Source organism: Trichosurus vulpecula, chromosome 3 (genome assembly GCF_011100635.1).
Source record: "Trichosurus vulpecula isolate mTriVul1 chromosome 3, mTriVul1.pri, whole genome shotgun sequence".
NCBI classification, from domain to species: domain Eukaryota; kingdom Metazoa; phylum Chordata; class Mammalia; order Diprotodontia; family Phalangeridae; genus Trichosurus; species Trichosurus vulpecula.
Genome location: NC_050575.1, coordinates 306,372,721 through 306,396,182, shown reverse-complemented (window position 1 = coordinate 306,396,182; position 23,462 = coordinate 306,372,721). Strand labels below are relative to the sequence as shown.

Below are 23,462 nucleotides of genomic sequence, written 5' to 3'. Positions count from 1 at the left end.
ACACTGGAAAAGCCTTCCAACCAGATCCTCTCGGCTCCGTGACCTGATCCTATGACTACGGACCAGCCCGGGCTTCCCCCTCTCCCTGCACCTGTGCCTTTCCTCTTTGAACAAACCGTCATTCATTCAGGTTTCCTTCAGAAAGTGGTCTCTTTCCTATCCTCCTGACTATTCCCCATCCTTCCACAGCTGCTGGCTGGTGTGGCGTCCTAGTCTGGGAGCTTTCTACGTGCCAGTGGCCCTGATCCTGCTGATCACCTGGATCTACTTTCTATGTGCTGGGCTGAGTTTACGGGGCCCCCAGGGGCAGGGCCCCAAAGGGAGCCACAGCAGGGCCTCACTGGAGCCAGGGGAGGACCTTCGATGTCCAGCCAGGCTCCAAGGCAGTGGCCCCCTACTGAGTGACTCCGGTTCCCTCTTGTCTGCTGGGGGTGGAGGAGTGATTTCCCCAGGGCACCCAGGTGATGGAGATGGCATTTATTCCCCAGGGGCCCAGCTCGGAGCACTGGTGACAACTCACTTCTTGTATCTGGCGCTGTGGGCCTGTGGCGCTCTGGCAGTGTCCCAGCAGTGGTTGCCCAGTGTGGTGTGCAGTTGTTTGTATGGGGTGGTAGCTGTAGCGCTGGGTCTCTTTGTCTTCTCCCACCACTGTGCCAGAAGAAGGGATGTCCGGGCTTCCTGGCAAGCCTGCTGTCCCTCCTCCCCTCCTTCCACGCGGGCACTGCCCAGGCCCTTGTCCACCATCATAGAGGACGGCTCTCCAGTCTTTGCCGAGGGGCATTCCTCCCTCAAATCCTCCCCCAGTGGCAGCAGCGGCCATGCCCAACACATGAGTCCCTGCAAGCTGACCAACCTGCAGCTGGCCCAGAGCCAGGCCTGTGACGTGGGCGTGGGAGCCCTCGGGGAAGAGCCCGATGCTACCGGCCCTCGGGGCCCTGCTCCCCGCCACCCCAACAACGTGCATCACGGGCGCCGGGGGCACAAGAGCCGGGCCAAGGGCCACCGTGCTGGGGAAGGGGGAGGCAAGCATCGTCTGAAGGCGCTTCGGGCGGGATCAGCGGCGCTAACGGGGGCGTCGGAGCTGCAGTCCAGCGAGAGTGGCAGCTTGCACAACAGCCCATCCGACAGCTACCCTGGCAGCAGCCGCAACAGCCCCGGCGCTGGCCCTGCCCTGGACCCGCGGGAAGGAGAGCCTACACTCAGCCCTTCCGAGGGCAGCGACACCAGCGGGGCCCCTGGGCCCGAGGCTGGACGCGCCGGTCAGCGACGCTGTGCCAGCCGGGACAACCTCAAGGGCGGCGGGGGGCTGCTGGAGGAGAGCAAGCGCCGCTCCTACCCGCTCAACACCGCTAGCCAGAACGGAGCCTTGAAGGCCGGGAAATACGACATCAACCTGGGGAACGCAGAGACTGGAGCTGGTGGCTGTATGAAGACGGGCCTCTGGAAGAGCGAGACCACCGTCTAGCGCCAAGCGGCTGTGGGAGCAGTAGGGAACACACGCTCACATGCACACCCTGCTCACTGGCGGCCAAGCTGGGGTCCTCTGGCTGTACCTCAAAAGGTTCCCCACACTGGTGGCAGCCCAAGGCAGCACCTCTCCTTGCCAGTAAGGCAGATGCCAATCCACAAACACTATTCCTTAACCCCATTTAGGGGAAAGGCAATTTACTTACGGGAAAGGCATCTGCCCCTTTCTGGAGGGAGATTCTCGAAAGGATGACAATCTTTGGAGCACACGAAGGACGCGTGCTTCCCTTCTACCCCAGCCTTGCCCTCCTTTTGTGTGTCTGTCCAGGAGCCTTGATACCGTCCTGCAGGAAAAGGCCATTTGCCATCTACTCCACAGAGCAACCCTTCCCCTGCAGAAACTGGGCAGCTTGTGTGGGCTGATGAAGGTTCCACTGTTCTTACCCAAACTGTCTCCCATGTTAGCTGGTTAGAGGAATAGGGTCTAGGGTGAGCTTTCTGGCCACCCCAGTTCTCTGTAAAGGCCTAAAGCCTCATTTTTTAGGACCAGGGCCCGAGTCTCATGGGTTAGCCAGAAAATGGGCACTGGTTTGCCAGCTAGGCTGCTGCTTTGGAAGACAACTATGCAAGGTAAATGGGGAGAGTGGTCTTCAAGAGGGAAAGTGGGAAAAGGGCAAGAAGGCTGAGTTTTGTCCAAATAGAACCAAAGAAGAGTGGGATGCTACCCCTGAACTACAGTGCCTAATTCAAGCTTAATATTTCATTACAAAATTGGGGTCAAAGATAAACCATCCTAGACTTGAAAGTTGATCATGCCATGTGATTTGAAGGAAGGATATGAGTAGAAAGCAAAAAGAACCAAAGCTAAGGAACAGGAACCAGCTGTTTTAGCTCAGAGCAATACTCCTGGAGGAGCCATGCTGGGGGTTCACAGTGTTGGAAACACTTTTGAAGCCTAATTCTCACTCTCAGGCTTTGGCCCCAGAGGGCCCTAGAAAAAGAATTTCCTTTTCTTGAATAAAAGCCTATGACAGAGCTCCAGGGAGTCATAACTACCAGACCCCAGCTCTATGGCTATAAGATGCCCCTCAGAGGTCAAACCAGCTTCCTGTTCTTACTGGGGCCCTAGCAAGGCAGGAGCTGGAGCATTTAATGGAGATCCTCCCCCACTCATGCTGCACAGCTCGGTTCTTTGCCTTCATTCTTCTATCCCTAGGCCTTTAACTTTCTCCTAAAGAAACTGACCATCGGTCCTTTAGGATTTTTTGGAGGGAGGGAGAGGGTGTTTAGACCTGAGAAGCAAAGAGACCAAGCCTGTTCATGCTTCTCTGTTCTTGTCCTTGTGTGTGTCACCCAAGGTCTATAAGGAGGGCATATGGGAAAGGGAGATCCCATTCGTTAGGGGTGGGTTCTGTTATTTACGCTTGCTGCACAGAGACTATATTAGAGAAAGAAAGAAAAAAAAGCTTTGTATTATTCTTCCACATATGCTGGCTGCTGTTTACATACCCTGCCAATGCCTTAGCACTGGAGAGCTTTTGCAATATGCTGGGGAAAGGGGACTTGAGGGGAGGGAATGAAAAGTGCCAAAGAAAACGTGTTTTTTAAAAACTCGGGTTTTATACGATAGAATGTTTTCTAGCAGATGCCTCTTGTTTTAATATATTAAAGATTTGCAAAGTCCCATAAGCTTAGCTCTAGTTCACCCTCAATCTTTTTGTGCCTGGGAGCAAGGGAAAATGTAAAATCATCCTGTCTCTGTCTCACCCCCAAATCCATGGGTTTCATCTGTAACAGGCTAGACCATTTAATCATTTAGCAAAAAACATGTATTAACCTGTGGACAGGATGAAATGGTATGATCTCAAACAAAGACTAAGAGGATCTACTCCCCCTACCCAACAGCCAGAATATTCCTACTAAGTCACACCTGCTGTCAACAGAGGGATGCCACGAACATATTGCTGCATTCAATACATTCATTCCTACTCTTGGAGGGCTTGGTGCCAATCACACAAAGCAGCCTCTTTGGCTTCTGTCATACTGTGGTAAATGACACTCTTGCGCATCTCCTCTTCCCTGGACATGTGGCCCCTGTTGTAGGACTGCTGAATCACCACACATTAGAGATAGAGAGGGCCTTGAGATCATTTATTGCAACACCTGATTAGACATGACTTGCCCAAGGTTACACTGCCAGCAGGAGCAGAACTCAAACCAAAGTCTTTTAAATTTAGCACTCTTCCCACTACACCGCTCTAGAGGGGAACAGTGTAAGTTCCAGAACCCGGGCCACATTCAAAGCCCTCAAGTTAAAAAATTGGTCAGGAAGGGGCAGGGGCACTAGCAACAGCCTGACTCGAAGCCTGGGCTCTCTGGAAGTCTTTGATTTCTCGAGGTGTACGCAAATACTGTTCTATCTCACTGTCAGATATATCCTCATCCCCAGTAATACTGGAATCAGCAGGGGTGGGACAGGGCCGCTTTGGAGGCCTCAGCATGCAGGGAGGGAGCAGAGGTGGTGGGGAGCTAGCTGGCCTTTTCTTTTGAAAGGTCTCTAAGGTACCGCTCCTTGTTTCCTCCCCTTCCTCTTGTTGCTGCTCATCTCCTTCCTCCTCTTCAGCTTCATCCCGAAAAGCCTGTCGGAGGAGAATGCATCGGTGCTGGAGCAAGTCCCCAATATGCTTCACTACTGTTTGCTTATCTAAGTTCAATATCCGCAGCCAGGCCAGCTGTCCAGCCATTCGCAGAAGTATGGCCAGCAGCTCCTGAACTCGGAGGTATGCTGGATGGGGCAGATCAACACCAGCCAACTTGCAGAATTTGGAAAGAGAGCAGGTCAGGCGGCCCCCAGGCTGCAGCGATCTCCAGGCCAGGTAAGCAGCAGCGGTTATCACAGGCACGGGGTGCCTTCCTGTCACCAGCCACGTTTCACTTGCCAGCTCTACCAGTTGTAATGTCCGGGATACCATCTTCTCTTTGTCCTCCACAAACCTGACTGACACAGAGGAGGAGGCCTGGAATAGTTTGAAGCTGTAAGAATCAAAAAGCAAAGCCTTATTCAGAGACTAGAGGTTGTTGTGTCTCCTAATATAACTTAGGTAAGGAAAACAAGCCAGCTCTAGGCAGTAGGGAATAATATCACCATTCCTCAGCAATACTGGGTACAATATATACCAATAAAACTGGCATGATAAAAATAAATGTAGACAAAACCTTGTCTGGCAGGCCTTGATCAAAAGTTTTAAAAAGGCAAAAAGTATCGAGATTTAGTTCTAGGAAATGTGTCCTATGTTCCCTTCCTCCCAATCCCTCTTCGGGGGCCCTCCCCTCGTACCTGCTACAGTAAGTCTTCACTAGGTCTGCTAAGCTCAAGGCAGGAACATCCAGTCCTAGGACCTTCACTATCTGTAGGTATGTGCCAGAGAACAGTTCTAAGTTGGCATACAACAGAGCACAAATAGTACCCATGGTCAGGGGCCAATTATGTTGTCGGCAGGTGACCAGCACACAACAGCCGACCAACACCTCTTTCTTCTGGAGTCTGGCAGCATGGAGGCCAGGATGCTGGAATGCTCGTTGGTAGTAGGACACTGCAGTGTCCTCAAAGGTTGAGGGTAGCTGCAGAACTCGGCATAGATCTCGAACTCGTCGAAGCCCTAGGAAAATTCACAGTGCTATGTTAACATTAGCTTTAAAGGCTGGGTATCAGGAGAGCTTATGCATAGTTTCTACAAAGTTCAAGTCCTATTAATGGAACTTCAAAATTCAGTTATCAATTCATATTACTTCCTCCCCAGACACTAAAGGCTGGGGAAAGGCTTAGCTGAGATTATTTCTAGGGTGTAAGGAAATAGCTCACTGATGACATCTCCCTCACAACTCAAAGGCCAATAAGCTTCGATCCAGAACTAAGTCAGATTCAGCTCGGTACTCTTGGGGTCACCTCAAACCCATCCTGGACCAGATCCAAACCTTCAGCACTGCCTGGCTAATCAACTACCTCACAGTAGGAGTTCTCCATGATAGTGAACGAAAGTCATTCTTATTTTTCACTCCCAATTATCCACTATCTTTCTCAGATACCCCAGATCGAGCCAATCAAACTAAAAATTTTTTGCCATCCAACTACCGTAAGCCCGATCTCTGGGAAAGGGTTGGTCTTACCTCTTTGCTGGCTACGGCTAACCCGTTCATTCTCCCCTGTGCTCCTGGAATATGTCACTTCTGCAAGGCAAGGATCGGCAATAGGCAGTTTAGTTACTCTGCTCAATGGAACCACGCAGAAGGGCCAGGGAAAAGTCAATACAGTTCAATTTAACAAGTATTTATTGCAAGGGCCTAATGGAAGGGGGGATAACCTTAAGCCACCACCTTCCCACGTAAAGATCTCATTAAAAAAAAGTACAGGGAAATCCCATGATGGGGCAGAGGGGGTGGGGAGATGGATGAGACAAAAAGGTTCCACTCCTCGAATGTTACTTCTAGACAAGGCTCAGCAATAGTCACTTTAGTCATGCTCCGCTCAATGGAACCACGCAGAAAGGCCTGGGAAAAGTCAGTTCAGTTCCTCTTGACATGTATTTGTTGCATGCACCTAATGGAAGGGGTATAACCTTAAGCCACCACCTTCCCGCCTAAAGAACCTATTAAAAAAAGTACCGGGAAGTCCCATGGTGGGGGTAGGGAGATGACTGACAATAACAATAAAGGCTCCGCGATTGGATGCGGTCGGGCCGTAGGGTACCTCCCTAGCCCTGCGTGTGCGAAGGAGTAGGGGGAGGGGAGTGAAACATAAGGTGTGAACACTGGAGAAAGGTGGGAAGGGGCCAGGCAGCAAAGCGCTACCGTAGAGGCTTTCAAGCCTCCCAAAGGCGGCGTAGCAGGCCGGGATTGGGGAGGGGGGAGGGGCGTCCCAGGGGTATGCACCTCGGAGGTTGCCCTCGTCCGCAAAGGTGGTGGTGAGCAGTCCCTCCGACACCACGCAGCCGCACTCGGCGCACACCAGCTGGTTCTGCGCGTAGTGCGAGTCCTCCACGAGCTCCGCGCAGCCGCAGTCCGGGCAGCGGCCGCGGCCCCCACCCGACATCTCGGGCGCAACCCCAGCCTCACCCCGAGAGCGGGACCCGGCTGCGGCTGCTCGAGGTCTCGGCGTCGGCTTTCAACCTCCTCCCACCGCCTCCCCCACCTTTCTGTCTTCAGCAGCCGGGAGGGGGACGCTTCTGGGCGTCGCACCTTCCTGCTCTGAATCGTGACCTTGCCTCCCGTCCCGCCTCCTCCCCCGCCCTGCCCCTACGTCACATCCGCCCCGCCTGCCAGCCCTCGCGCTGCCTCTTACGTAAACGGGAACGAGGAGCAGGAGGTTCCGCCGGTGTCCCGGGCGGTCTGTAGCCCTACCGGGCTGGCGTAGGCTGACACCTGAGGGCCGGCCCTGGAGGGGCAGGAAGGTAAAGAGCCTGGCCCTGCCCTTCTGCCTTAGTAACCTTTTATGTTAGTGATGGAGGAGGGAAGAGACTTCTCAGCTCAACTTTTCGCGGTTGGGCCAGGAGAAGGGCCCCCTTCTAGGTGCTTTAATTTTCGGTGCAGGCGAAAATGCCCCCAACCCCACAGGTTTCCAGCCGCCGTCCGAAAGCCAGCCTTGGAAGCAGCCGGCCAGTGGTGCAGCGGGAAGCGCGCTGGCCCCAGAGTCGGGAAGTCCTGAGTTCAAAGCCTGCCTGCTTCGGCCAGTTAGTAGCCAGATGACCCTGGGCGAGTCACTTTGCAAGCGCTTACCTCAAGTGTGAAATGGGGATGATGACAGCACCTAACTCAGGGTGGTTGTGAAGATCAAACGAGATATTTGCTTATTCACTTTTCCCTCAGGCTTCAGTCCCTTCAGCCTGGGGACTTTCCCCGCATTCAGTCTTCCTGTGAGAACACTTCCATGAACCCCACCGTAATATTTAGAAAAGGCGTTGTGTACAAGGAAAACTTTCTACCTACGAAACAAACTGCACGCTCCAATAATTGTCCTCATTTCAGTTCCACGTACTCCCGTGACACACAAGCCAGGCACTGAAGGGGTTAACACAGCACAATCCGAATCTAAATGCTGATTCTGCCCTGGGGCCGGGGATCTTACTGAGAGATTCCTTAGGCAAAGGCTGTTAGAGAGATCGCAGCGACGGTAACGGACCGCTTGTGGTTATGTTCACAAAAAGGCTGATTATAATAGATGACATGTATGGAGAGTCTTTAAATTTACAAAGTAATGACTGGCGTGGATGTAGTGTTTTATTTCGCATGCGGTGTCTGATCTCATTGGATAGTTACAACCCTCCGAGACAAGCACCACAAGTTATTTTATCACCATTTTACCGATAAGAAAAGGGAGACTTAGGTTACGCGACCTGCCAATAGACACACAGGTAGTGAGTGTTGGAGGAGGGATTTGAACCAAGGTCTTGTGTGTGTGTGTGTACCAAGCGCTTAGCACAAGGCCAGGCACATAGTGGATGCTTTTAAATGTTTATTGACCATTGACTAAGGATCTCAGAAAGAACTGTTCAAATCCTGCCTCAGACATTTAAATAGCGGTTTGATGCAGGCAAGCCCCTTAACCTTTCTGCGCTTCGGTATTCTCATCTGTAAAATGAGGCGGCTGGGCTCAGTGGCCTCTGAGATCCCTTTCCCTTCTAAATATGGGAGCCTATAATCTCTACGGGGGAAGAGGGATTGTTGGTGGTTTTAAACCAATGAAATAATAACAAATCTCACATGAAGTCAACAAATTAAAGGCTTGTCTGGGAAGTGAAACGAGAATGGCTGAAGGACATAGTCAAGAACGTCATCGCAGAAGGCAAAGATGGGTTGCGATGGATAAAATGCCCACAATAGATAAGATCACATATCTATTGAATACCAGAGGATAACGGAAGCACCTTCTTAGAACTCTATGGTTACATGAATCAGGATAGCCTTGGTAGCTTTATCAGAGCAAAGATTCTGAGCTATGACCTACCCTTCTTTACAGGAAAATTGAAAGCAGGCTCCCACTGAGGATACTGAATGAATGAAAAAGACATTAATTAAGCACTTACTGTGTGCAAAGCACAATGCTAAGCTCTAGAAATAGAAAGAAAAAATTAGAAACAGTCTCTTCTCTCATGGAGTTCACAGTCTCACAGGAGACAATGAATATAAGTCCCAGCTGCAAGTCAAATAGAAAAGGTCTGTAGTCGTTAGGAGGCAGGGACCAAGCTTATGGTAAGGCATCTTTAATGTCCTTTCCGTTGACAAAATCATGAGTTTTTGATGTTGAAACATTTGACAATGCCAAGGGCTTGGATGCTATCTTTTCTGGGTCTTTAGTAGTTGTAGCTTCAATACCTGAAGAAGTGGTTGCCATGTTGAATTTCCAAAGTAATTCCCCAGGCTAATGGCTTCAGGGGTTGGGCTGGAAACAGGACCCCAGAGGTGCTGCCACTCTCAGGGCTCTTGGGCTTCCCTCCTCATCTGTGGCAGTTGCTCAGTAGTTGGTTTTAGTGATATTGAGGAAAGCAGGCCCATTATCCATAATGATTACTCCCTTCAATGATGGTTGGGGAAGCTGAGCTATATGTGGGGTTGATCAGTATTTGTTACTGAGGGTCCTGCCCAGTAACCTATGAGTCAATTAGGAGGAAACTGGAGTGTCTACATAGCTCCTGATAACTAGGGAGTACCTTATTTTAAGGAGATAGGTGGAATACCAGTGCTGAAATAAGGTTTTAACATTTCTACCTAAGAATGGAATCAGTGCTAGTGACTCTGAGGCAAGCCAGGGATGAAGGAAAAGGAAAAAAAAAGTGTCCCAACATGTAGAAGCAAGTGAGCTTCAAAAAAGTGAGGAATAAACTCAATGGAATTAATCTGCCACTTTGTATCAGGAGTTACCAACTTGTAAGTTTCAATCCCACCTATACAAATTGTAATCACTAGGCAGGTCAGAGCTAAAGCTGTAAATTCAAGAGAATTCCCATGTTTTTCTTAGCAAGAAAATATTTGTTCTGTCTTTGAAGACCCAGCCCAAATTCCCAGACCTTCCTCAACACTACTTTTACCTTTCTATGCACTTATCTTGTTCGTTCAATTCTGCAAATACTGATTCAATGCCTACTATGTGTTAGTGTTAGTCAAGAAACATTTGTTAAGAACTTACTATTCTGTGTTAAGCGTTGCGGATGCAAAGAAACTCAAGATATACAAAGTATCTTCCATTAAGTAAATTAAATATGTATGATGTGTGTGTGTATAGAGAGAGGGAAATGTGTATTTATGTATATATATATATATATATATATACACATATACACACACACAGATATATATATATATATATTATATATATATATGTATGTATATGTTACTGCGGGAAGGGGGAGGAGGGCCAGATAGACATACAAAGATAAGTATACAATTCAAGCTAGGGAATGATGAGGGCAAAAGGAAGATAAAGGGTTTTAGGAAAATTTGAGAAAGCAGCAAATACTTTTCAAGTTTTACTGATGACTTTTTAAAAAACACTATAATCATTCCCTGATTATCCCCACTATTTCCTCATCTCCAAACCCCACTGAACCCTCTTAACAAAGAAAAACAGTGAAGCAAAACCCACCTACGAAGGGGCTGCATCTGGCAGCTTTGCAACATCCTGCAACCATGGTCCCCCACCTCTCTGGCAAAGAAGGAAGTGTGTTCGATCATCTGCATGCTAGACTAAGATGAAGTTTGGCTGCCATTTAGGGTAGTTATCATTTATGTTATTATGGTTCCGTCTTTTACAAGAAGCCTTTCTTGGTCCCCCTTAAAGCCTTCCCGCTGTGGATTATCTCCAGTCTGTATATGACATTTTCTTCAGGTTCTCTTTTCTTCATTCCTTATCATTTCCCAGCAGCTGCTCTGCTAATTTTCCACTCCTGGAACTTCAGGCCTCCTCCACAATAATCTTGACCCGGAGGCTGATTCAACCTTGATAATCAAAACCGCCTCTGCACCTTCAGCTGCCTCTCCCCTCTGACTGGAGAGCTGGAGGGAGGAGCAATGAACTCCTTCCAAAGCCTTCCTTTATATTGTATATGTATTATATTATAAATGTCTTCTCCCATTATACTGTAAGCTCCTAGAGGGCAGAGACTGTCCTTTCCTTATTTGTATCTTCAGCACTTAGTAGGCACTTAATAAAATTTTAGTGACTATTATCAGTCCATATACATTTTCCCTAGTTTCTCAAAGTTCCTCACATTAGTCATTTCTTACAACAAATCTAATATTTTATTCATATACCATGATTTCTTCAACCATTCCCCACATCAATGGGCTCTTGATTTCTTATTTTTTTGGGGCTATCAAACAAAATTCTGCTATGAGTGTTTTGGAATATTTTCTGTCATTGGCTAACATGGGATACATGACCAAGAATGGGGTCATTCAACCAAAGGGTATGAACAAGTTCAAATACTTTTTTCAAATAATGTTTAAAATGATGCTTTGAAAAAAATTAATTCTCAATACCCCCCCCCCCGACAGACACACACAAAACCCTCCTCTGTAACAAAGAGAAGCAGGCAAAACAAACCTTTTCTCAAATAACTCCTGTTTTCCAGACCAGTTGGATCCTCATATCTCTACCAGTAATGTGCTAGTGTGCCAGTCTTTCCATTGTCCCTCTGACATTGACCATTTTCATCTTTTTCCATAGGATCATAGCTTTAGAGGTCTAAGGGTCCTTAAAGATCATCTTATCCAACCCCAAAATCAAGGCCCAGAAAGGCTAATTGACTTGCCCACAGGTATTGCTCAGCAAAGCCAGCATTCAAACCCAAGTACTCTGACTCCAAGTTGAGCATTGGCTGAGTATAAGGTAAAACATCAATTGTTTTAATTTGCATTTCCCATTATTTGGAGCTGTTTTTTTCCCTTTCAGACGTTTGAACATTTGTACTTACTCTTTTGAAAACTGTTTATTCGTATCCATTCACACTTATTTTGGAAAGAATGAACCTTGGTCTTACATACATAAGGAGTGATCAGGGGAACCCCTCATCAATTGGATGAGATTACAGATTTGGACTTTTGTCAGAAATGACTATCTCAAGAGGAAGTAGACATGTCCACTACAATGATAATAATACTGATTAAAAATATTTATTAGTAATATTTAATATTAATAATAATAATATTTATATATTTAAATGTTAACTCATCTGATACAACCTGAAATAGGTGCTATTATTATCCTCATGTTACAAATGAGGAAACTGAAGTTGAAAGAGCCCTTGCTGAGAGATGTGTGCCCCAGAACCTTGCTAGAGTGACATAGAGAACTCCTGATTGATCTGCAAGGTCTGCTTCAAAGATGATTAGCAACCAAGCATGCGGGGTTCTTGTTGAAGGAACCTACCCTCATACCCCTCCACCACTGTAACAGTACACACTCTCTTTTATATTCTTTTGCCTTGGGACTCTTTTTCAATGATTTCTATCTCTCAATTTTCATGAAGCCAGGGAAAGAGATTTCCCATCTTCCAGAAATGGCAATGACAGCTTGTAGCCGGGGGCATGTACGTGTTCAAATGCAATTACTGTCTCAACTGATTTCGCTTAAATATTTTTCTTTGTTACAAGGGAGGGTCCAAGGTAAACAATAAAAATAAAAGGCATCAATGCAACTTTAGACAGATAGATGCCACTGCACTCTTTTCGTTTCTTTTGAATTTGAATACATTTTATATCCCGCTCAACTTAATGTGAGCTCCTTGAGGGCAAGGATGGTTTTCATTTTTGTCTTTGAATTCCTGGTGTATACAATAGGAGCTTAATAAGTGTTCATTGAAATATTTAATTCATTTCTCCAAATAGCACTTGCACCATTAGTTATTTGTGTGTAGTATCTACCTACTACACGGTAAGCAACATGAAGACAGGGTGCAGGTTTCTGCTCTCCCAGAGCAGAACCTTAATGTTTGTTGAACTATAATAAACATTACAGGACTTGAAACTACCAGAATTTACTTGTTGAACTTTTTTGCAGGTTTCTTTTCTTTTTAATATAACTTCCTTCTGGCACTTGGTGCTGTACATGCTTGCAGGAGACAGCTAGGTGGAGCAGCAGGTAGGACTCTGGGCCTGGAGTCAGGAAGACCTGAATTCAAATCCTACCTCAGACATTTACTAGAGCCTAGACAACTCACTTAACTTGTTTGCCTCCATTTCCTCAACTGTAAAATGGGGACAGAAATAGCACTTCCCTCTCAGGGTTGTTGTAAGGACTAAATGACATAATATTTGTAAAACAGTGGGCACACAATAGGCACTATATAAATGCTTGTTCCTTTCCCCATCCCCTTGCCAGCCAAATTTGTGCCACGTGACAGGACAGAGCAGAAGAGAGATTTTCTTCCCCAGGTTTCCAGGAAAATTCCAGAAAAGAGAAGCCAAAAGATACGCATGTCCCTGGTTACATTTGTACGGACATGTACATTCACACGTATAGGTGGCGTAGTATCGTGGCTAGAGTGCTGGGCTTGTAGTCAGGAAGACCTGGATTCAAATTCTGCTTCTTTTTAATATCAGATCAACAAAAACTCAGTACTTTTTGAATGACACTAACTGAATGACCCTGGGCAAGTCAGTATGCCTCAGTACATTTCCTAGGATCTATCTGCCTAGTCATAGAAGGATTGTTGTCTGCATTGGTCAAAAGGGGATCTGAGTTGATGAAGGCATTTCTCCTTCTGTGAGAACTCACAGATCTTTCCTATACAATCACATATATTCAGCTTTTCATACCTATGCCCCAAAAGAATGGAAGGCTATAAACCTATGCCACCCAATATGGATTGTGTCTATGTGAGGGGGCATGATTGAGGTCAGCAGATGGCGCCCGTGACTAAGGCTTTTACGTTTCACTCAATCCCACTGAACTATCTAAGATTTAAAAATGATCTCATGGTCCTATAGAAGGTAGGTGATGGGGAAGAAGGTACGATCAATGGAGGAAGACGATTTTGGCTGGCCAGAACAGGCTGCATTACAGTGGGTAGCCTGTTTTCTTCCAGTGCCTCAATGTTTAATGGAACTAACCTTGAAGGATATGCCAGAAAATTCAAGTCCTGAAAGGTCCTGTTAAAATAGAAAATCAGGGTGATCACAGCAACTTTTGAAAAACAGCTTTGCAAAATGTCAAGAGGCTCATCAGGAGCACCTGGAAGTTGCTTGTTGTTTCATTTCATTTGTGATGACACCATCATTTAGAGGGGTGGCAGTCTGAGATGGTGGTGAGCATAAATACACTGAAGAAATCACAGATGTTTTGAAGTAGAATGGAGAAAGTCTGGATGAAGCATGGCTGATGAAAAGACAGTCAAGTCATCACAGCCCAGGGCCAGGATTCTAGCCATGGGAATGGAGAGATTATGGAGAAGAATGCTAAGAGCATTCATCAAAAATCTTAGAAGCTCCCAAGAAAGGAGTGCTTCTCCCAAGTCACTTCCTTTTGGTCTCGGCCTCAACTTTCCCATCTGAATAAAAGGAGGGGGTTGGATTAGATGATCTTTAAAGTCCCTAAATTGTAACATTCTATCACCTGCTTTTAAAGAGTAAAGGGTCATGAGGCAGCGAGTTAGAGCAGTGGATAGAGCATTGGCCCTGGAGTCAGGAGGACCTGAGTTCAAATGTGGCCTCAGACACTTACTAGCTATGTAACCCTAGTCAAGTCACTTAACCCTAATTGCCTCCAAAAAAAAAAAGGGTGAAGCTGCAAACAAAGTCAAGTTCTTCACCTCTGTTCCTACCTCCTACATAAATGGCAGGTATAAACAACTGAATATCCAGCTACCTCCCTGCTGTGTTTATTCAGCACAGTGTCCTTCTGGAGAATGTACTTCAAACCCTGTTCATTACTACCACCAAGAGTTCACTAAAATAGGACTTTAAAGTTCACAAAGCCCTCTCCTCACTAAGCCTGTAAGCTAGATATTAGTTTTCTAATAAACAAATATAAAGAGATAAAAATAATAAAGATAAATATAGATAAATAGATTCAGCAAGTAGTGTCTGAGCTGGGGCTCAAACCCAATCTATAAAATTCAATTTTTTTTTGTATACACAAACTATTCCCCTATCTTTGGTCTGAGGATAATCATTGAGAGGCAGCCTGGTGTGATGGCAAGAACGCTGGACTTGAAATCAAGAGAAACTTCAGGTCCCAAGAACCTTGAACTTGAGAGTTCAAATTGCACTTGTGACAGCCTGACTTGTTGTATGATAATGGCAAGCAACTTCAATCTCTAGAATTTGAATGTGCAAAGCTGCCCTTCCAGACTCAGACCCTTGAGAGGAAGACAGAATCCCCTTGCTGGACACTGATCAACAAGAATGTTTTTTATTATTTTTAGTTTACAGCACACAGTTTTACATAGTTTTGAGTTCCAGATTTTCTTCCCTCCCTCTCCCCCTCCGTCCCCAAGACGGCATGGAATCCCATATAACTTCCATGTATAATTTCACATTGAATTAATTTACACACTAGTCAAGTTGTGGAGAAGAATTATGGAATGAATCATGAGAAAGAAGAAACAGAATAAAAAAAACCCAAAAACAAAAAGAGAGAAAGAAAAAAGGGGGGAAAAAAAGGAGAGCATGAAGTGTGCCTCAATCTGCATTCATACTTCATAGTTCTTTCTCTGGATGTAGATAGCATTCTCCATCGTGAGTCCTTTGGAGTTGTCTTTGCACACTGTGCTGCTGAGAAGAGCAAAGTCTGTCAGGGTTAGTCCTCACAGAATCCATATATCTGTGGTTGTGTATAATGTTCTCCTGGCTCTGCTCCACTCACTCAACATTATGTCGTGTAGGTTTTCCAAGTTGTTATGAAGTCCATATCATCCCCATTTCTTATACCACAATAGTATTCCATTACCTTCATATACCACAGCTTGTTCAGCCATTCCCCAATTGATGGGCATCCCTTTGATTTCCAATTCTTAGCTACCACAAAAAGAGCCGCTATAAATATTTTTGTACATATGGGTCCTTTTCCCACTTGTGTGATCTCTTTGGGATACAACCCTAGAAGTGGTATTGCTGGGTCAGAGGGTATGAACATTTTTATAGCCCTTTGGGCATAGTTCCAAATTGCTCTCCAAAATGGCTGGATCAGTTCACAACTCCACCAGCAATGTAACAATGATCCAATTCTCCCACATCCTCTCCAGCATTTATCATTTTCCTATTTTGTTATTTTAGCCAATCTGACAGGAGAGATGTGGTATCTAAGAGTTGTTTTGATTTGCATTTCTCTAATCAGTAGTGATTTAGAGCATTGTTTCATATGCCTATAGATATCTTTAATTTCTTCCTCTGAAAACTGTCTGTTCATATCCTTTGACCATTTCTCAACTGGGGAATGACTTGTATTCCTATATATTTGGCTCAGTTCCCTGTATGTTTTAGAAATGAGGCCTTTATCAGTGACACTAGTTGTAGATTTTCTCCCAGTTTTCTGCTTCCCTCCTAATCTTTGTTGCATTGGCTTTTTTTGTACAAAAACCTTTCAATTTAACATAATCAAAATTATCCATTTTGCATTTTGTAATGCTCTCTATCTCTTGTTGGGTCATGAATTCTTTTCCATAAATCTGACAGGTAAAGTATTCCTTGCTCTCCCAAATTGCTTATAGTTTCAGCCTTTATTCCTAAATCATGAACCCCTTTTGACTTTATTTTGGTATGTAGTGTAAGATATTGGTCTATGCCCCGTTTCTGCCCTACCATTTTCCAATTTTCCCAGCAGTTTTTGTGAAATAGTGAATTCTTAGCCCAGAAGCTGGCCTCTTTGGGTTTGTCAAAGAGTAGATTGCTATAGTCATTGACTTCTCCATCTTGTGTTCCTATCCTATTCCACTGATCCACAACTCTGTTTCTTAGCCAGTACCAGGTAGTTTTGATGACTGCTGCTCTACAGCACAGTTCAATATCTGGTATGGCTAGGCCACCTTCTCTAGCATTTCTTTTCATTAATACCATAGATATTCTAGACCTCTTGTTCTTCCAGATGAATTTTGTTATTTTATCCAGCTCTGTAAAATAAGTTTTTGGTAGTTCAATTGGTATGGCACTAAATAGATAGATTAATTTAGGTAAAATTGTCATTTTTATTATATTAGCTCAGCCTAACCATGAGCAACTGATATTTTTCCATTTATTTAGATCTGACTTTATTCACGTGAAAAGTGTTTCATAATTATGTTCATGTAGGTCCTGGATTTGTCTTGGCAGATAGACTCCCAAATATTTTATAGTGTCTACGGTAACGTTGAATGGAATTTCTCTTTCTATCTCTTGCCTTTGGGCTTTGTTAGTAATGTATAGGAATGCTGAGGATTTATGTGGGTTTATTTTATATCCTGCAACTTTGCTAAAGTTGTTTATTATTTCAAGTAGTTTTTTACTTGATTCTCTAGGATTCTCTAAGTAAATCATCATATCATCTGCAAAAAGGGATAATTTAGCTTCTTCTTTGCCTATTCTAATTCCTTCAATTTCTTTTTCTTATTGTTACAGCTAACACTTCTAGTAACAAATTGAATAGTAGAGGTGATAATGGTCATCCTTGTTTCACGCCTGATCTTATTGGGAATGCACCTAGCTTATCCCCATTACAACTAATTTTTGTTGATGGTTTTAGGTAGAGGCTATTTATAATTTTAAGGAAGGCTCCATTTATTCCTATGCTTTCTAGTGTTTTTAATAGGAATGGGTGTTGTATTTTGTCAAGGGCTTTTTCTGCATCTATTGAGATGATCATATGGTTTCTGCTAGTTTTGTTGTTGAGATGGTCAATCATGCTAATAGTTTTCCTAATATTGAACCAGCCTTGCACTCCTGGAATAAATCCTACCTGGTCATAGTGTATTATTCTTGTGATAAGTTGCTGCAATCTTTTTGCTAATATTTTAAATCTCACATTAATATTCATTATGGAAATTGGTCTATAATTTTCTTTCTCTGTTTTGACTCTACCTGGTTTGGGTATTAGTACCATATTTGTGTCATAAAAAGAATTTGGTAGGACTCCTTCTTCACCTATTTTCCCAAATAGTCTAAAAAGTATAGGAATTAATTGTTCTTTAAATGTTTGATAGAATTCACATGTAAAACCATCTGGCCCTGGTGATTTTTTCCTAGGGAGTTCATTGATGGCTTGCTCAATTTCTTTTTCTGAGATGGGGTTATTTAGAAATTTTACTTCCTTTTCTGTTAACCTGGGCAATTTATGTTTTTGTAGATATTCATCCATATCTCTAAGGTTGTCAAATTTATGGGCATACAATTGGGCAAAATAATTCCTAATTATTGTTTTAATTTCCTCTTCATTAGAGGTGAATTCACCCTTTTCATTTTTGATACTGGTAATTTGATTTTCTTCTTTCTTTTTTTTAATCAAATTGACCAAAGGTTTATCAATTTTATTGGTTTTTTTCATAAAACCAGCTCTTTGGTTTATTTATTAATTCAATAGTTTTCTTGGTTTCAATTTTATTAATCTCTCCTTTGATTTTCAGTATTTCTAATTTGGTATTTAATTGGGGATTTTCAATTTGTTCTTTTTCTAGCTTTTTCCGTTGTATGCCCAAATCATTGATCTCCTTTTTCCCTATTTTATTCATGTAAGCATTTAGAGATATCAAACTTCCCCTAAGAACTGCTTTTGCTCCATCCCATAAGTTTTGGTATGTTGTCTCATTATTGTCATTCTCTTGAATGAAGTTATTAATTGCTTCTCTGACTTCTTTAGAATTAGATTATTTAGTTTCTGATTACTTTTTAGCTTATTTTTCCATGGTTCTTTGTTACAAATAATTTTTATTGCATCATGATCTGAAAAGTATGCTTTGACTACTTCTGCCTTTCTGCACTGGATTGTGAGGTTTTTATGCTCTAGTACATGGTCAATTTTTGAGTATGTGCCATGTACCGCTGAGAAAAAAAAAAGTATATTCCTTTTTATCCCCATTCAGTTTTCTCCAGAAGTCTATCATATTTGCCTTTTCTAAAATTCTGTTCACTTCCTTAACTTCTTTCTTATTTATTTTGACGTTAGATTTATCAAGTTCAGAAAGGGGAAGGTTGAGGTCTCCCAATATTATAGTTTTGTTGTCTATTTCTTCCTGTAACTCCCTTAACCTCTCCTCTAAAAATCTGTATGCCATACCACTTGGTGCATATATGTTAAACAATGATATTGCTTCATTGTTTATGGTGCCTTTTAGCAGGATGTAGTATCCTTCCTTATCTCTTTTAATTAAATCTTTTGCTTTGTCTGAGATTAGGATTGCTACACCTGCTTTTTTTACTTTAGCTGAGGCACAATATATTTTACTCCAGCCTTTTACCTTTACCCTGTGTGTATCCCCCTGTTTCAAATGTGTTTCTTGTAAACAGCATATTGTAGGATTATGGTTTTTAATCCATTCTGCTATCTGCTTCCGTTTTATGGGAGAGTTCATCCCATTCACATTCACAGTTATGATTTGTGTCTTTTTCTCCATCCTATTTCCCCATTTATGCTTTTATTTCTCCCTTTCCCCTTCCACTCTTCAACAAAGTTTTGCTTTTGACTGCCACCTTCCTCAGCTTACCCTCCCTCTTTATTCCCCTCCCTTATATTACCATTTCCCACTTGCTACTTCTCCCCTCCCTTCTGACCACCCCCCTCCCTTTTTTCCCCCTTTCCCCTCCTACTTCCTGTAGGACGAGTTAGATTTCTATACTTATCAGGGTATGTTATTCCCTTCTTGAACCAGATCAGATGACAGTAAAGATCAAATACTGCTCTTCTCCCTCCCTTCTTTTCCTCTACTAAAATGTGGTTTTGTGCCTTTTCATTTGGTGTAATTTACCCTTTTCCACTACCTCCTTACCTCTTCTCTCAAAGCCCTCCCTTTACATCTCTTAATTATGTTTTTTATCCTTATATCAGTTATTTTATACAGACATTCACAGTCTATGTGTATCCCTTTCAATTGTCATAATAGCTGTATTATTCTCAAGATTGACATATATATGTATATATATAAAACATACATAAGATGATATAATTCTATATAAAGATGCAAATAATTTGCCCTTATTGATTAATAAGGTTTGTGGGGGGTTTTCCCCCTGTTTACCTTTTTATGTCTCTCTTGAGTTTTGTATTTGGAGATAAAATTTTCCATTGAGTTCTGGCCTTTTCATCAGGAAGGTCTGGAATTCCCTTATTTCGTTGAATGTCCATCTTCTTGCCTGAAAAATTATGCTTAGTTTTGCTGGATAGTCGAGCCTTGGTTGTAGTCCCAGCTCCTTTGCCCTTGGGAATATCATATTCCAATTTCTGTCTTTTAATGTAGAAGCTGAGAGATCCTGCATGATCCTGACTGTAGTTCCACGATATTTGAATTCTTTTTGGCTGCTTGCAGTATTTTCTCCTTGACTTTGTAATTCTGAAATTTGGCTATAATAGTTCCCAGTGTTTTCAGTTTGGAATCTCTTTCAGAGGCTGATCGGTGAATTCTTTCAATGACTATTTTGCCCTCTGGTTCTAGGACCTCTGGGCAGTTATCTTTGATAATTTCTTCGAAGATACTGTCAAGGCTCTTTTTTTCATCGTGGATTTCCAGTAGACCAATAACTCTTAAATTGTCTCTCCTGGATCTATTTTCCAGGTCAGTTGTTTTCCCAATCAGATATTTCACATTTTTTTCTATTTTTTCATTCTTTACATTTTGTTTTACTACTTCCTGATGCCTCATAGAGTCATTAGCTTCCACTTGCTCAACTCTAATTTTTAATGAGTTACTGTCTTCATTTTGCTTTTGAAGACTCCTTTTCCAATTGGTTGATTTTTACCTCTCAGGGTGTAATTTTCTCTATTTAGATTCTGAATCTCTGAAGCCATTTTACGAATCTTATTCTTTAGGGCCTTGATTTATTTCATCAGGGGATTTTTTGTTTCCATTTTTTCTTTTACCTCCCTAATTTGGTTTTTAAAATCCTCCTTTAAGAAGATAAAAAGGGGGGATGATAGAAGGGAGGGCAGACGGGGGGAGGAGGTAATCAAAAACAAACATTTTCAAAAGGGGACAGGGCCAAGGGAGAAAATTCAATAAAGGGGGATAGGTTAGGAAGGAGCAAAACATAGTTAATCTTTCACAACATGAGTATTGTGGAAGGGTTTTACATAATGGTACGCATGTGGCCTATGTTGAATTGCTTGCCTTCTTAGGGAGGGTGGGTGGGGAGGGAAAAGGGGAGAGAATTTGGAGCTTGAAGTTTTAAAAACAGACGTTAAAAAACAACAACAAAAAAGTTTTTTCATGCAACTAGAAAATAAGATACACAGGCAATGGGGCATAGAAATTTATCTTGCCCAGAAGAGAAGAAGGGAAAGGGGGATGGAAGGGGAGTGGGGTGACAGATGGGAGGGCTGACTGGGGAACAGGGCAACTAGAAAATACCCCATCTTGGAGTGGGGGGAGCGTAGAAACGGGGAAAAAAATTGTAATTCAAACTCTTGTGAAAATCAATGCTGAAAACTAAATATATTAAAATAAATTTTAAAAAATCCTCCTTTAGCTCTTCCAGTAATGCTTTTTGGGCTTGAGACCAGTTCACACTACCTTTTGAGGTATCAGATGTAGGTATAGTGTCATTGGTATCCTCTTCCAAATTGGTATTTTGATCATGCCTATCTCCATAAAAAGAATCAATGGTCCTCGGTTTTTTTGTGTTCTTCTTGTTGGTTAGCCTTTTCCTGGCTTTACAATAAATTTCTGCTTTTGGGGCTCAGGGCTCTCTGTCCCAGCTTTCTTATTCTGGGGATTGTGAGTCTAGTTGTTGGCTTTGTGAATTATAGCCTTCAGTTTCCTGAGGTGTGGGGGAGGGGTCTGGCTGCCTGAGGTCTGTTCCCCTAGGGTTGCTCTCCAACAATGTTCTCAGCTCTTTGTTGTTTGAGCTGGTTTCTGGCACTTCCCCTTGGGGAGCAAGAGTACGTCTGGGCTCCTGGTGTTCACCCCTGCTGGCTCTGCCCCTCTGGGACTCAGGAACTCCCACTACTCAGCCACTGAAGCCCCAGCTCCTCTATTCCAGCGTTTTTTTTTTTTCAAGGAATTCTCTGGGTGGGGAGGGGAGGGATTAGAGCAGTTTACCTGGCCATTATGTCTCCTGGAATTTCAAGAAGCCGAGTTTCATACCTTTGGGCTGCAAGCCTCAGGAGTTGATGTTTCACGGCTGGTGGTGTTGCGCTGCCGCTCATACAGACTGCCGTCCTGTATTTGGAGGCCTGGGGATCTCTGCCGGTTTCAGGCACCCAGCTTTCTCCCAGCCTGTCTCCCACCCATCAACCAGAATTTTGACTCAGTGCATCTTTGGTATCCATGTTTCCCACTCTCTTCTTGTGTCTCGACTGGCGAGTCACTTCCTATGGGGGTGAGAGGGCAGCTTACCTGATCTCCCACCCAGGCTGCTGAGTGGCCAGGAGCACATGGCAGCTAAAGCCCATCCTACCACCTATCCTGCATTTGAGGGTGCCTCTTCTGTGTTTGTTCTTTCCCAATACTAGATGAACAAGCATCGATCCTGAGACAGAAATGTTGAGTTTCAGAGGCAACCTAGGGAGTTTGAAAGGTCTAGAGATCCTGGGTCCTTTGGTTGGAGCTGACTAGTAAGAAGAGGAAGAGGTTCCAACAATGACTCTGGTACTTCTTGGAAATGACCACTGGCAAAAGAATGAATTAAATTCCTGACCTGGCTTACTATAAGAAATCTATCATGAAAGGGAAAGTGCAGCAGGGAAAGGTGGCTTATCCAGAAATTAGTCTCACAAACAGCTTATGTTCTTATGAGGTTTAAGCAGCCATCTCCCAGGAGAAAGCATAACAATAGCTATATTACAATTGTACATACATATTACATATATATGTAGTTATTAAGTAATTGAATCCTGTTTTATTTTTCTCTCAATACCTACAAATATTTTGTGTTTAGCATTTTTTCTTTTGCATACAAGAAATAAACACTTGTCCCACATTTGGCTCTTATTGTATACTGAGTAACTTTCTACTTCCCTTTAGAGAGACCCTAGATTTAAATAAATTATTTCCTCAAATATCAAGATGGGGATGTAAGGAGTCAGAGTAGGAGAAACAGTAGCCTTTCATTAGAGGCCAAGCACCCCTAGGTTTGAAACTAATCTGAACATCTCTGTGGCAGGGAACAAAGCAGAAGGGGCCCTTTAGTAGAAGATGAATAGGTTCAATGCCCCTAGCCCCTTGGGCCTAGAAATGGTGCTTACTGATTTGCAATTCTGACAAGTAAGGAAAACACAAGGTAAGGAGATCTGGAGAAAGGTGGCCTTAGAACATTAGGCCCCATTGAATGGACCCAGTGGTACCCCATGGAGAAAGCCCTCAGGATGTCTTTAGGCAGGCTGCTGGGTAGGAGCTCACTTGGGATTCAGAAAGACTTTGGGATCCCACAGCCTTCATTGCAATCAGTCAGTGAGCAGATTTTATCCATTCCTTGTAGGGTGTTATTGCCTCCAGGAGGCTGGCATATAAGATCATGGTAAACTGGCAAGGTGTACATGATCAATTTAGCCATTAGGGGGTGGTATGCCTGGGGTCAGTCATTGTGGGGAATCATGGCACCAGACGTGCTAGATAGCTACAAAAAGGCTGAGTATCCCCAGAGCTCTGAAACAGAGTCCTCCCTACTAGCTTTAGCTTTCAGGCTGTTATCAGAGCAAATTCCTCAAACTCCCAGGAACCCAAGGAGTTAAGTAAACATTAGGCAGTTTGGTTTGTGATCACTCTCTTCCCACCCACATCTTACATTGCCACAAAACAATTACCTGGGAGGCAAGGGGACATCCATTAAAAACCCCTAATCTATCAAAAAGATCCTTCTGCTCCAACACTCTGTCTTTGCATCAGCTA

At 43.6% G+C, this 23,462-nt stretch overlaps 2 protein-coding genes across 3 annotated transcripts in view; one reads left to right on the top strand and one right to left on the bottom strand.

The window, feature by feature from the left end:
- The window catches only part of ADGRA2 (adhesion G protein-coupled receptor A2), a 63,100-nt gene extending 59,939 nt beyond the window's left edge, over positions 1–3,161 (top strand). For both annotated transcript variants that reach the window (XM_036749428.1, XM_036749429.1), the window contains one exon: positions 190–3,161. In XM_036749428.1, the coding sequence (XP_036605323.1) occupies positions 190–1,465 (1,276 nt within the window). In that variant the 3' untranslated portion in view covers positions 1,466–3,161. The remainder of the gene's footprint in view (positions 1–189) is intronic.
- A 436-nt stretch (positions 3,162–3,597) lies between these two features.
- BRF2 (BRF2 RNA polymerase III transcription initiation factor subunit) lies at positions 3,598–6,766 on the bottom strand. Its single transcript, XM_036749430.1, has 4 exons — positions 6,397–6,766; positions 5,635–5,694; positions 4,805–5,126; positions 3,598–4,500 (listed from the first exon to the last, which is right to left on the bottom strand). Exons 1-4 carry the CDS (start codon positions 6,554–6,556, stop codon positions 3,792–3,794), a joined length of 1,251 nt encoding a protein of 416 aa, XP_036605325.1. The 5' UTR covers positions 6,557–6,766; the 3' UTR covers positions 3,598–3,791.
- Between the last annotated feature and the right edge of the window lie 16,696 nt (positions 6,767–23,462).

Coding starts and splice junctions, on each gene's coding strand:
- BRF2 (XM_036749430.1), bottom strand. CDS start 6,556: ATGTCGGGTGGGGGCCGCGGCCGCTGCCCGGACTGCGGCTGCGCGGAG. Junction 5,695..6,396: donor GGACGAGGGCAACCTCCGAG/GTGCATACCCCT, acceptor CTTGCCTTGCAG/AAGTGACATATTCCAGGAGC. Junction 5,127..5,634: donor TAGCCGTAGCCAGCAAAGAG/GTAAGACCAACC, acceptor GAATTTTCCTAG/GGCTTCGACGAGTTCGAGAT.